Source organism: Apteryx mantelli, chromosome 2, assembly GCF_036417845.1.
Source record: "Apteryx mantelli isolate bAptMan1 chromosome 2, bAptMan1.hap1, whole genome shotgun sequence".
NCBI classification, from domain to species: domain Eukaryota; kingdom Metazoa; phylum Chordata; class Aves; order Apterygiformes; family Apterygidae; genus Apteryx; species Apteryx mantelli.
Window position 1 is genome coordinate 110,971,940 of NC_089979.1, and position 12,988 is coordinate 110,984,927.

Sequence of the window (12,988 nt, forward strand, 5' to 3'; positions counted from 1 at the left end):
CAGAGTTAATCTGACTGTATATTAAAGACTTCCAGCCATCAACACAAAAACCCTTTGTGGCTTCAAGAAGGACTTCTGTCAGGAAGAAATGCTACATTTTCCTATTATGATTCACACATACAGCAGATTTTCAGCAATTTTGGACCTGTTTTGTTTTGAAATCTGCATTCTCAAAGTAGCTGATTAGTCCTTTTGTATAAACAAGTGTCATGCCATAAAGGGTCAAAGAATGGATCCATGAAATCCCATTTCCCTATCTCATTAGAGAAGACAATAAAAACAAGTCCTTTTATGAGAAATCTGGCAGAAAATCCTCCATAGGAAGTCAAAAAAAAAAAAAATCACATCTAGTGGGAGCATGGTCTTGGTTGCCAGGAGGGAAGGACATTACTAATTGTTTCTGCTGGTAAAACAGAAAGGTGTATTTACATGCTGCGCAAAGAGAATCCCTTGTGACACTTCTTTTCTTCTGTTAGATGATTTTCCCCATGACATAAGAGAATGGTTCTCAGGGGCTATGTAACCAGCAGCAGAAATAAGGAAGCGGACAGTATGTTGTCTGAAATTAATATTTGCCCTTCTCATCTTTTCACAAGAGGTAAAAGCTCCCGCAGTTCTTTTAACACCCTCCTGACTAATGTACTGGTCAAATATTTCTATTTTTGTCTTGCAGGAGACTTATTTCTGACCTATCCTGATGCAGAGGAGGGGAATGCATTTACAATTGTGTTCAAACTCAGTAGTGACAATAGGACATTCTCACAAAATATCGTTGTTCTTTAGACAAGGGTTCAGCATTTAAATTCTGCACGTTAAAAAAAGATACCCAATTTTCTAAGCCACCTCTGAGATTTGGACATCTCTTGCCCATAAATTTTGTTTGAAACCAGATAATTTAAATGGACTTTTAAAAAGCTCAGCCAAAAACGGATTTCTTAAGATTACATTTCTATCCATTCTCTCAAAATGGCCACTGTACATAGTCATGCAGTGAGGTTGCAGTAGGGGTTGTATGCCTTGGCAAAAGGGAGACGTTTGCTCCTCAAATTTCTATAGCATAAACAACAACTACAGAGACATATCACAGCTGGAAATAACCTTCTTAGACAGCATATCTTTCTGGAAAATTTGTTTCCCTTCAAACCAAAGTTAATGGGCTCAACACAGGAGGTCAGACTAGATGATCAAGATGATCCCCTCAAGTCTTAAAACAGATGAGTCTTGGAAAGAAGCAAAGTCTTCAGAACACAGTGTGGAGGAGAGTTAACTTCATAGGAGCATTTTATAGGAGTTAACTTTACTGGAAGTATTGCAATACACCTGTGATTTTGAAGTTGGTCTTTGCTCCTGTCACCTAATGTCAGTATGCATGAATGTATTTCCATGTCAGTGAGTTACGTTTGGAAATCACCATTCTTTTCTTATCCTAATCCTTCCCTTCTTACCCTAATCCTTCCCAACTATTTGAAAAGCAGGACAATACTTTCTTCTATATGGACAATTCCTAATCTTTGTCTTCCAGCCATTTTAACATTTCAACAAACGTATAACAGCAATGGCAACGGATCCAGCACAAAACAGTTTGGGTCAGATTCAAAGTGGGCACTGAAATCAGCAGAGTGACAATTTACGTTGGCTCTCAATTTGACCCTTTGTAATTATTAGGTGGAGAAATACCAGAAATGCAAGATTTTGTATTATCTTCCCCTCCCCTTACCTGGAGAATTTTGAGGTGATGAGCAGGGTGAACAGCGAGGAGAGAAACTGTAACCAGGATGGAAGGCAGCCTGCAGTGGTATGTAGGACATAATATCCTCTTCAAAAAGGCTGTGTGGAAAAACGATAGAGAGAGGTTTGGTTCGCATTCATCAGATGAAGGAATATAAATATGCAGTATGGTGCAAGACCGCTGGAGTGATAAGTTTGGGTAGCTCTCTGAATTCATGGATTAGTAAAACCCACAAATTTCCTAAATCAGGCATGGTCACCAGCAACAAAGAACAACAAAGTCAATTTTATTAGACATTTCATGCTAAGGCAGTGCCTCAGTCTACTGATAGAGAGTTAAGCCCTGAGAATATGTGGTACACAGGGACAACTTCAGTACGTTGGAAATGAGTAAAGAGGAGACACACATCTGTCTTGCAGGTTGTTTTTCTTTGGTCATGTATTTTCATACAGGCACCTGCACAGCACTTTGACCATTCATATGAAGGTGGTAGGAATAAGCTGCAAAGTTCTTGCATTAGGTAGTGCTGTACTGCATATTTTCTGTGTAAGCCCAAGACAACAAAAAAGTCCTTATCTGTGTTAAACAAAAGTAGCTATGACCCAAAGTAAAAGCTTTATCTACATTACCCAGAAAACACTCATTGTACTGTACTTCAGGGTTTCATTAATGTGACACGGCCCAGCTTGTGTGGGCAATGCTGTAGTGGTAGAACTAGCAGTTTCATGAACAGTTACATTCTTTACTCATACAGAGAAAGACAAGATTTTTTCCTCTTTTTTTGAAAATAGGAAACAAGAATGTTTCTGTTAAAAGGAAACATTTTGATCTGATCCTTCTTCATCTGCTACTTCATGGTAAGAACCATATTGATCGAGTTGCTGGCTGGTGATGGAATTCACTGCATCACTGGAAGCTGGCTTCCACAAAATAAGATTTGACTGATGTACTCCAGCGGAATTATTTTGTGCGGCTATCAGTAACAATGAAATCCTATTCTAATGACAAACGACCTGGAAGATTTAACAAAATCTTTTCAATTATGTTGAAAAAAAGCCAGCCAGATTCTTTGGCACCATAAGTAACAATATTACGCTTTTGATCAAATTGATTACCTCAAGAGAATTACTAAATCTGCATCACAGGACAACTTTTCAAGCCCATGTGTACCCTCTGTCCGAATGTAATGGATCTTCTCCCTGAAACATAAATTATATTATTGACAAGAGGAGAAAGGAAAAAAAGAAGTAAACATGCCATTATCAAGGCATGGACTATGGATAAAGTTATTATTCCTTAGTATTTTGTCAGTTCCTCTTTTTCTCCTTACAAAAACGGCAAACATCCTAACTGCCCTGATTCATTTTCTAATCTCATTAAACAAACTTTTAAAAAAGAATCTATTTATATCACTCCATTTCCTGACCCTAAAGCAAGAGATTTTATATTATATTTTAGAAAACAGAATGATTCCTAGTCCTCTGAGCTCATGTGTAGCACTGTAGCTTATGCCACTGATGGACAGACGTTCCCTTAGTTAAGGCTACAACTCGCACACCAGTTTTCTGTAGTAGTTTCACATAATATCCCTTCCTTTATCTCTGTCAGTCCTAGCTGGCAAATGACAACTCTAACAAATACTTGATATCAATAGGTCACAGACAGGTTATACAGCATATGTATAAAATTATATACTTTGTCATATAATGAATGCCAGTAAGAGTGGGAAGCATAGGATAGGATTCTATCAGCAGGGTAGGGCCATGCAAGATACAGAGCTGCACTCCAGTCTATCACTGTGCTTTTCAAACATTAGAGTATCCAAGAATATTTATTCTAATATCAAGTCAAAGGTTTCTACTTCAAGTCAAGCATGTGCCGTAGGACCTTGCTGGGTGGGGCTACAATGCTTTGCAGAATCAAGCCCTGTAAAAGATGTACATTTTTCTCCTAAGAGTTTGTGCAAGACCAACAAGCCCATATCACAAAGGCTACTGAACAGGCATCAGATGGTAGCTTTGAATCACTCCTGACCTAAGCTATAATCAAAGCAATGACCTGGAGGTGAAGGGCTCAATATCCTGTTACAAATCTTATTACGCACTGGCTAAGCTGTCTTAGTCCCTATCACTAGTCAATTTTGTTCTCTGCTCCAAAGGAGATAAAAGCATCATCTGTTCTCTGAGGAATGAGAATTCAAATTACAGCCGTTAAAAAATAATAGTCTGGAATAATTTGATGGTGAAGATAAAAAATTCTCAGTTACAGAAATCTTGAATACTGGAAGCATTTTTCATTCTCATTTTATTTGCATGTATTCATTCCCCCAGGAAGCAAGCCTAATCCTTACGCCCAAAGAACTCTTTGTCTGGCCCTCATGGGTAAATGACAAGCCAGGAGGGCTATCAGCAGAAAATACACTGAAGAAACTTGAAGGTTCTTCTTCTTCCCTCATTTAGCTCCCCCTCGCCCTCCCCAGCAACCACAGCTGTACTTTTTGCTGCACAGCACATACTAAATGCTTGGGTCAAAGTCTTAGCTGATGCACACTGGCACTGCTAACCGGGACTGACTAACACCAGTTCAGTTTCTAGGCCCAAACAATTAATTTAACCTTTGGAATCACAATGCATTCAAAATTGTACTGGCTTTTGGTTCCATGTTTTCTTTTTTTTTTAAACCTACTAGGTTAAAAACCATAAGAGAGGTGAAGATATAATTTGATTACTTTGGAAAGGACTGTTACTAAGTTATCAGTGAAGAGTGAAGACAAGCAAAACCTCCTTCATAATATTCCTATTTCTTCACAAAATCTACGGTGACTATGTTCATGGTATGGTGAAATCTTGGTTCCACTGAAGTAACTGGGAGCTTTTGCTGTTGACTTCCATTGAGCCACAATTTTACCCCTATCTTCTGAAAAGCAAAGTGATAATTATAGGTGAAGCCTGGTTATCCACAGATTTTCTGCTATTCAGTAATATTTAGTGTGGATATTAGATTTGTCATTATTTGCCCACAGGTACTTATATTCTTCTTACTTCTTGGGTGGCTGTAGAAAATAAGCATAATAACTGCTTAGGTTCTGGTGGTCCATGCCTACTCTTTAATGGTGACAGTTTTATCTGGGGCCTGAGTTCATCCTTTTTATTACAGCAACTAGAATTTGTTTTTTCCACTACAAAAGTCACTCTCAGAACTTGGTTTCAGCAGTCTGGAAGAAAGACTACCTGAGTGCATGATTTCTGGCCAAGCTGGGCTGACGCTCCTGCAGCATCTCAAAAATGTTGGGTTGGCGTAGAAACGCAACAATCTTGTCATTGTAAGCTGGAAAAGGAAAAAAAAACACACAGAGGCTTTTCTTTACCATCGAGGGGCCCTTCTGGAGTTCACGATGACTGTGCTGGGGCATGATGACTGCATTGCTAGTGAGGCACAGGGCAATATGAAGCAGTGGATGTGGTTGATGAGTAGTCTTAGAAAGCATCTTTGTGAGCACTGCTTCAAAAAGAAAACACAAAGCTGGCTTACCCAGAGGTAATGTCTCATGATGGTGCTGGTTTCGAATAGCTGTTACGAGACTATTGCCTGGCCTGGCCAGGAGAGTAACTCCTCTGTTCCGTGAGACTTCAGAGGCCTACAACAATGGAGGAAAGGAGGAGAATGAGAAAACTGGACCATTAGCAGTGCATTAGTCAGTAATCTGATCTTTACTTCTGTGACTTTCAGAATGGTTCATGATGCTGACTGAAGGACAGAAAGCTTGCACAGAAATTATAGCTTTATGCTTCAGCCAGCTTAAAAAAAGACAGGTAATTCCATGCTTCCAAATGGAGGGATGCAATTATCCATAGCTGTTACAACTCTTTTATACTGCCGTGAAGGCAACAGAATCCAGAAGTAAATGCAAGTTAATACAGGGCTTATGGTGATGGAGTTCTCTGGTTCAATAAAATAAAATTTCTATATTATAAAATATCTTGTTGCAGCTTGACTCTGTTTACCTCAAAAATTTTACAGCAATATTAATTTGAAAAAAAGCAACGAAGAACTGCAACATGTTCACTCAGCATTGCTGAAGGGAAATTTAATATTAGAATAACATGGGAAAGATACACCTCTGTAGATGACAGCAAAGAAAAGGACTATATTATCCCAAAGGGGGTGGGGTGTGCCTAACTTGCATTATTAGAAACAGAAGTTGAAGTGTATACACTGAAAAAAGAACATGATCTTAAGAGTAGATAAAAAGAGCAGTAAGAAAGAAATTTATGACTACTACTTACCTGAAGTACTTAATTTAAAGAATGCTGTTGTCCTAAACACTCCGTCTAGTTAAGGGAATCATGTCAGGAAGGGAGATACATTAAATGGTGGGAAAATGCTTAGACAGGAGGATAATAAGAGACATATAATGAGGTCTGGAAACCTATCTTCAGTAAGTCATCATTTGTTGGTAACTGTACGAGGACTTCCACAAGTTTAGGGGAACTCACTTCTCTCATATATATGTTCCTTAAGGATATGGCCATAACGAAGCCAACAGAGGTGCGCTGATATAAAATCAGTGCAAGTAAACTCTGTATCAGGACAAGATGCAAGGACAAGATGCATATAAACTCCAATTGCCATTCTACTGGGCTGGCGTCTGCTTCTTTCTCACTGAACAAATTGTAGTACTTGGCAACCACTTCAGGAAAAAATTGCCCATACTCCAGTATTTTAAATGCTCAGAATCCAAGCAAATAGTGCCAATCCATTTTCAGTGCTACAGCCAAATGCCAGGTCTTCCAACTGGATAGAAATGAAAACTGAGAAGCTAAATGTGACTGACATGTTTCCTTGGAACATGTAAAGTATAAAATGTTTATATGTAACAAGATACCAGTCAATGCACTTGATACTAGTCAATACACAGGTTAAACAATGAAAAATTCTAATGATTCTAATTAAATATACTGTAACTGAAAACACAAAACTGCTGTGAAAGTGCATGGTGAACTTTTTGCTCCATCATGCAATTATGATTTCACCTGCACCCATTTTATATTCATATGTATCTGCTGACTGTAAGAGACTTATGCCAGTGTCAGGGAGAACAGAGTCAAGCCTGCAGTATTTAAAAGACTGAAGTGCTAATCTTGGCCCAACCCTTCTTGCCTTTAAAAACAAGCAGTTTATGACTGAACTTTCAAGGAGGTCATATACAATGTACTAACTGCAACAGCAACTAATGCCACAGGGATTGGTGGAATTTTAACAACATCTACATTTTGGTCAAAAGCTGCACAGGTGCAGTGAAAACCTTGGCTGTGAAACTAGCCGTCCTCCCTCTCAAATAATCTTCATCTAGCCCTGTTAAGCAACAGATTTGAGGTATACCCTTTCTGCTCTCACTGGCTTCCTCTCTAAGTCTTGTCCCAAAGCCTTTGTAGGACACAAGTCCTTTCTGTGCTGTGCTAAAACTTCCCCCTCTCTTTTGTCTCCTTGTCACATTGTCATGGGCCTACTGGCACTGTGAACTGTAGCTCAGGAACAGGCTTAGGCAGCTCTAATCCTGTGACCCCAGCATCCACTGTGATGGGCAGCATGTGGCCTTTACGGCATCTACTTTGTGCGATGGAAGAAGAATGAAGCTTAGGTGCAAGAGGAACACTATAAGCCATTGCCATAGCGGACATGAAGCCCTTCTGAGAATAGCTGCTTTCTTCTGGACTGTCTTGTGGGCAGCTGAAGACCATGCTCTGGCCCACCTGCATCTGATCAGTTGTGTTAGTGGGTATGCTTGGCATTGCTCTAAGGCACAGTGTGTGCTCAGTTTCTCCACTTCCACTGAGCTCTGAAGATCAGGCGAGGATGTCTTTCCCCAACTCCCTGCAGAATGGGCTTGTGTGCTATTGTGGATGTGGATGATGGGTGAGCTTGTTTTTGAGGGCAGACTCTGACTCATGCTTAACTGACAAAGAAAAACCATGGGCCCTTGTTGCAACCAAAGACTTACTGACCAGAAGACAGGAAGGGGGAAAGGGAGGAGCAACAGAGGAGTTAAACTCCTCTCCCACAAAAATTAGCACTGGCTGGTGTTTCCTTGTCACATGGAAACCACACAGTCCTTCAGTCCAGCTTGGGGCTGAATCCCCACCTCACTCAGGCAATCTGATTTTTTTTTTCTTTTGGTTAGCTTTCCAGTGCTGCAAGGTTATATGCCTGAACATATTCTCCTGAAGCAGGAAAGTCTAAAAGTAAATGTGGATACAGCTCATAAAGGGAGAGGAAGCCTTCACACTCCCCCTCCCTTCTTCCCTCCCCTGGATTAAAAGTTAAAGTCAACTAGAACATAAGCATCCAGTTCTGTCTGCAGCTTAGCAGAATAAATCCCACACACTGTGTAGCGGTGTACTTCTCTTCATCACCATCAGTAGGCATCACTAACACTATGTTTGGATTGTGGTCTTTGCACATTTATGCCTCTAAACAATTTTTCTCTGGCAACACAACACGAAAATTCCCAGATGTCTAATTAACTTCTACTTTGCTAATATTCCTCTTTCCAATATTTTAGCTAACACAGTACAATTGATTGCTCCAATTCACTGTTTAATTACAATTGTCTTGTCTGCATTGACATTCTAATTTAATCATTTAATTTAGATTAGTACATTATTTTCTAATTTAAAAAAAAAGTGACCCTGCTAATGATTTAGTGACCTAACTCATCTAGTACAGGGCAATCTGACAGACAGACAGGGTTTAACAGCTTTGCCATTGATCCTGGGATGTTGCAACCAGAGTGGACAGTACAAACCAACAGCCTTTCAATGACATAATACCCTTTTCTGGGTTTTACATCATTGCTGGATTTGAAAGGTTCCTGCCTGTCTGAGTCCTGCTACTTGCTCATGGTTTTGGTCAGTAAGGAGAGTAAGGAGATTGTACATCCCTGTACCTCTGCATTTCATGCTCTCCAGGGTCTCCTGCCTCTCCATTATGGATGGCTACTTCTTCCTTCTTTTTGTCTTTAAAATCTATACACTGTCATCATACATGGTAACTTCCACTGCAGAAAGGATTTTTCCTAGAGGGAATGGAAAGTGCTCCTCACCGCTTTGTTTACAGCAGTGGCAGAGGGTATTGAAGCACATACTGTCCTTTGCTCTTTAGGTACTGATGCCAGTACAGCTAGCTCAGCTTTTTTTCAAAAATCAGGTAACTAAGAGCAGCATCAATGACTTTTTATCTGTAAGATTAATTCCTTCACTTGAAGAAAAAGAAAGTGTCTACTGAATCATCTGTAGCATTTTTGTCAAATTATTATGTAGTACCACTTAATACCAAGAATCTACACAGATGGACGTCAAAAGCTTTAACAGAGGTCCTTCATTTAGGAGAATACTTCAACATAGAGAAGAGCGTAAATATTACAGAATCATTTATGAAATGGATGCTTTCTTTCTTGGAAGAGGGAACTGGAGTACTGTTATATGCACAAATCATTTTTTTAAACACAGTCCACAACACACACATTAAGGGGAAAAAGGGCATTCTGAATTTCTGCTGGGCCTATTAATAATTGGGGTAAGCCTTGAATAAAAGTCCTTTGAAGCAACAGACAGCCTTCTGTAAAAGCTGCATGACTGTTATCTCCATTTTCTACTGAGAAAAAATTTTAAATGTCATGAAGAAAACTACTATATTTGAGAAAGTATATTTATATGATCCAATTTCATGAGGGAGACTTAAAAGTATATTTGAAATATGAAAAATGAATTCTTTATTAGTGGTACAGGGGTATTCTATTCAACAACAGAGTTTATATTAGGCAGGAATCAAGGACACATTTTGATGAGCCAAAAGGATTTAGTAGATTCTTGGATGTCACAGAACAGAGAGCAGGAGATCACCATTCCTTAGTTGAACACCACAACCCATTCATTCCCCTGCCTCTACTAGGGGAACTCAGAAGCTTGTAGGTGACTACAATGGAACCTGCTTTTGCTCAAAATATATCCTCCAGAAAATCACTATTTCTTGATCTGAAAGTATGAAGAAATGGGGACCCAATACTCATGTAAATCATTAGTTCCTATGGTCAACGATTCTCACTGAATTTCAACCCTACCTTCTTTTCAGGTGAACTGACTTGGCTTTCACTTGCAACATTTAGTTCTTGTAACACCTGTCCTCTCCTAGATTAAATAGCCCTTTCTATTCATTTTCTAAGAATTCCAGACATTACTTTTGCTTTTTTATCCACAGTTGAGTACTGAGATCAGTTTCCTAGAACCATAACCACTCCTGCATGTGACTCAGCTCAGGAGCCATCCATGAGCATGTGAGGCTGGAGTATTTCTTTTTACAACTTCAGGCTCATCTGCCTATGATTTTTATCTGCTATTTCCTCAAATGATCATGCAGCGCCACAAAGCCCTTGGGAAGTCCGCACAATGCTCTGGTGAGTCATTTTCACCTGGGTAGGATGTCAGCTGTGTGTGCAAGATGTGTGGGGGTGTTTTGCTTCTCAGCACCCTGGCTCCTTTCTGTGCTCTCACTGACAACTAAAGATGCACTGTTTCATTCTCCTTCATGCTCATTTGGCACCTGTACGTAATGCTCAAGACTGGTGGTTGTCTTTCTTGGTCCTTCATACAATCCTGGTGACAGATTCCAGAGGCCACACCACCTGCTCAGCAAAGAAACCAGCAGGATTGTAGATAGCTGACACATGGCCAGGACAAAGCCTTAAGTGTGTTCATACAAGCATGATTTACAGGACAAAAGCACATCCAAATATGCTTGGAAGAAACAGCATGGAACACATGGCTCTTGATAAACGGGCCAAGTTGCAATGGGTTGAATCTTTTCCTTGCAAATGGTGGGCTTTTAAACAATCATCCAAAGCCTGCGGAAATCAATGGAAGTCCTTCCGGTAGAGCAGCAGATGCTCCCAGAAGGGAAGCTAGTGCCTATGACAAGGGTGCAGAAACTGGTTCCAGCATGGGATACAGCCTGGGCCCTGGGCCCTGGGCCCCATGAGTAGTGAGGGAAAGGTGCCAGCACTGATGGCTGACCTGACAGAAGGCCCCGTTTCACTCCTTGCACTGGGGCCTAGGCTGATTGTGCCAAATCAGTGGACTTGACGAACAATTTGCAATTTCTCCAGAGTCATCACTCAAAAATATTCAACTCTTTTCACTCCCTTTCCTGTAAATGACATTTTGGGTTTATTGCAAATTGTTCTTTGCCAGCCCTACTACCAGCATAAAGTGTATTTTTTATGCTAGGTTTGCTGAGTCACTCAGCAGTGTTTCTGTCCCTGACCAGGTGAATACCTAAGCAAGCCGTGGGCAAACAGGGACCCAAATCTGAATCATCATGAGGGTGATTTTCATATTTGCATCACTTGAATCAGTCACACTAGCAACACTAAACTGTAGGATATTGCCAAAAGGAAGTTGCTAAGTAGAGGGAAGATGTGATGGAAACAGATTCATTAATACACTTCTATCTGTGGTAAATATTTTCCTGTATTTATCCAAGATGGTGAAAACCCATCCAAGCTGCTTATGCCTGGTCTGCCTTTGGTCCTGAAGTACTGACCTCAAACCCTATCCAGCTCCCAATCCCAAGTGCATTTGGCAGTAGGAAGTATTCAAACTGAACCTGCTACAGTGAATTTTAATAATCATTAAAATTTACTCCCTTACAAATCCTTGCCTGTATTAATTTGCTACAGGAACAATCTGACTGCTGGTACTTTTGCCTCCTAAAACAGCAATTGGATTTATGCTTCTGTCATCCTGCCCATGCTGCTCAGTGGTGAAAATCATCCCTGTGAAATATAGGAAAGCTTGTTTAGCCTGACTGGAAGGCTATGGAAGCAAACCTCAACATGCTTTACTATACTTGTAGGGAGCATATCTCTTCAGAGAACAAGGTCACAGTGGGGAATGAAGAAAGACAAGAGGCTGCTGAAGTATCAGGCTATAAAAATAATGAATAACTTGCCTTTACTAAAACAAGGCTAGGATATAAAAAAAGAATCTGAATCAAAAATCTATTTTGTCATAATTTCACTTCAGTTATTTAGCTTTATTGATTTATTATTTTATTCTGAAAAGGGTGAAAATATAAACCTTCATTACCAGCAGGCTCTTAGATAAACCCTTTAGAAAGAAAAGACCCCTCACTTCCTTTGGAAGATAAAAATCCACAAGATAATCTGTTTAAACACTTCAAAATAAGAAGCATCTGTAATTCTACAGAAGATTAATGTCAAAAAGACCTGTAACAATACTATCACTGTTACCTCTCCAGCACTGTAGCTACGAAGTCGCTGAAGATGTTGCCTGTGCGTCAGGTGATTAGGGAGACGACCATTCTGCAGTGGGATCCTGGGATCTATGAAAGTGGTAGCACGACTGTTGTGGTCAACGAAGAAAGACTGTAACACATAAGAAAAATGCTTTTTTTTTGTAAGAAGATAGCCAACACTGTGACAGTAGTGTGGGATTATAAAGTGTAAACCACTGGTGACTGGGTGCCTGAAATCTCCTCTTTAGGCACAATCTGTGGAGGATATTTGCAAAGAACGGGGCTTTTCAGACTAAGCTAGAACAGCTCATGGGAAATACTTGATGCTACAAGGCTAAAAACCATATGTAATGACCACAAGATAAATGTGACAGAAGAGCATAAAATTATCAAGGAACACTGCTTTGATCTATGTGATGGTTCCAGAAGTGACCCAGCAAAGTGTCATGGAGGCAGAGACACTGATCCAAATTCTGCAGTCACGATAGATCTAAACTCTGGCTTAAATTTTTTTCTTAGTCCAACATTGCCCTGGCCTCGTGTGATAGTCCACAGAAAGCTAGAGAGTCACCACTATGATCTGAAACATTTGTTCTTGAAGCTTTTTTCTGCTCTTAAAATAATTTTGCTTGCTGCTTGTGTTTAAACCAAACCATCACCAATTTTGAGTCAAGAAAGAACCCTGAGTGATCACATAGTCTGATGTGTTGTGTAAAACGTGATTAGTTTTGCTGACGCTCTTACCTTGCCCTGTTGGTCAGTTTTGATCTCCCAGCCACGAGGAAGTTCCAGTCTGGTATCAGCAAACATGTTGATAAAATTTACCAGGTCTCTGTTGTGCTGATAGCGCTCAAAATTACGAGCATCTCTACGGATCTTCAGAATCATGTGCTTCAAGCAGGTACTGTTAGTGAAGACTCGATAGGCACTCTATAAGATGGGAAACAA

The 12,988-nt window shown here is 40.0% G+C and overlaps 1 protein-coding gene across 1 annotated transcript in view; it reads right to left on the minus strand.

Annotated features, from left to right (window-relative positions):
- The window catches only part of HECW1 (HECT, C2 and WW domain containing E3 ubiquitin protein ligase 1), a 203,541-nt gene that overhangs the window by 40,254 nt on the left and 150,299 nt on the right, over positions 1 to 12,988 (minus strand). The window contains exons 14-19 of the mRNA XM_067291220.1: positions 12,785 to 12,970; positions 12,036 to 12,170; positions 5,261 to 5,366; positions 4,960 to 5,056; positions 2,845 to 2,928; positions 1,718 to 1,827 (exon numbers count right to left, since the gene is read on the minus strand). Of these exons, the coding sequence (XP_067147321.1) occupies positions 1,718 to 1,827; positions 2,845 to 2,928; positions 4,960 to 5,056; positions 5,261 to 5,366; positions 12,036 to 12,170; positions 12,785 to 12,970 (718 nt within the window). The remainder of the gene's footprint in view (positions 1 to 1,717; positions 1,828 to 2,844; positions 2,929 to 4,959; positions 5,057 to 5,260; positions 5,367 to 12,035; positions 12,171 to 12,784; positions 12,971 to 12,988) is intronic.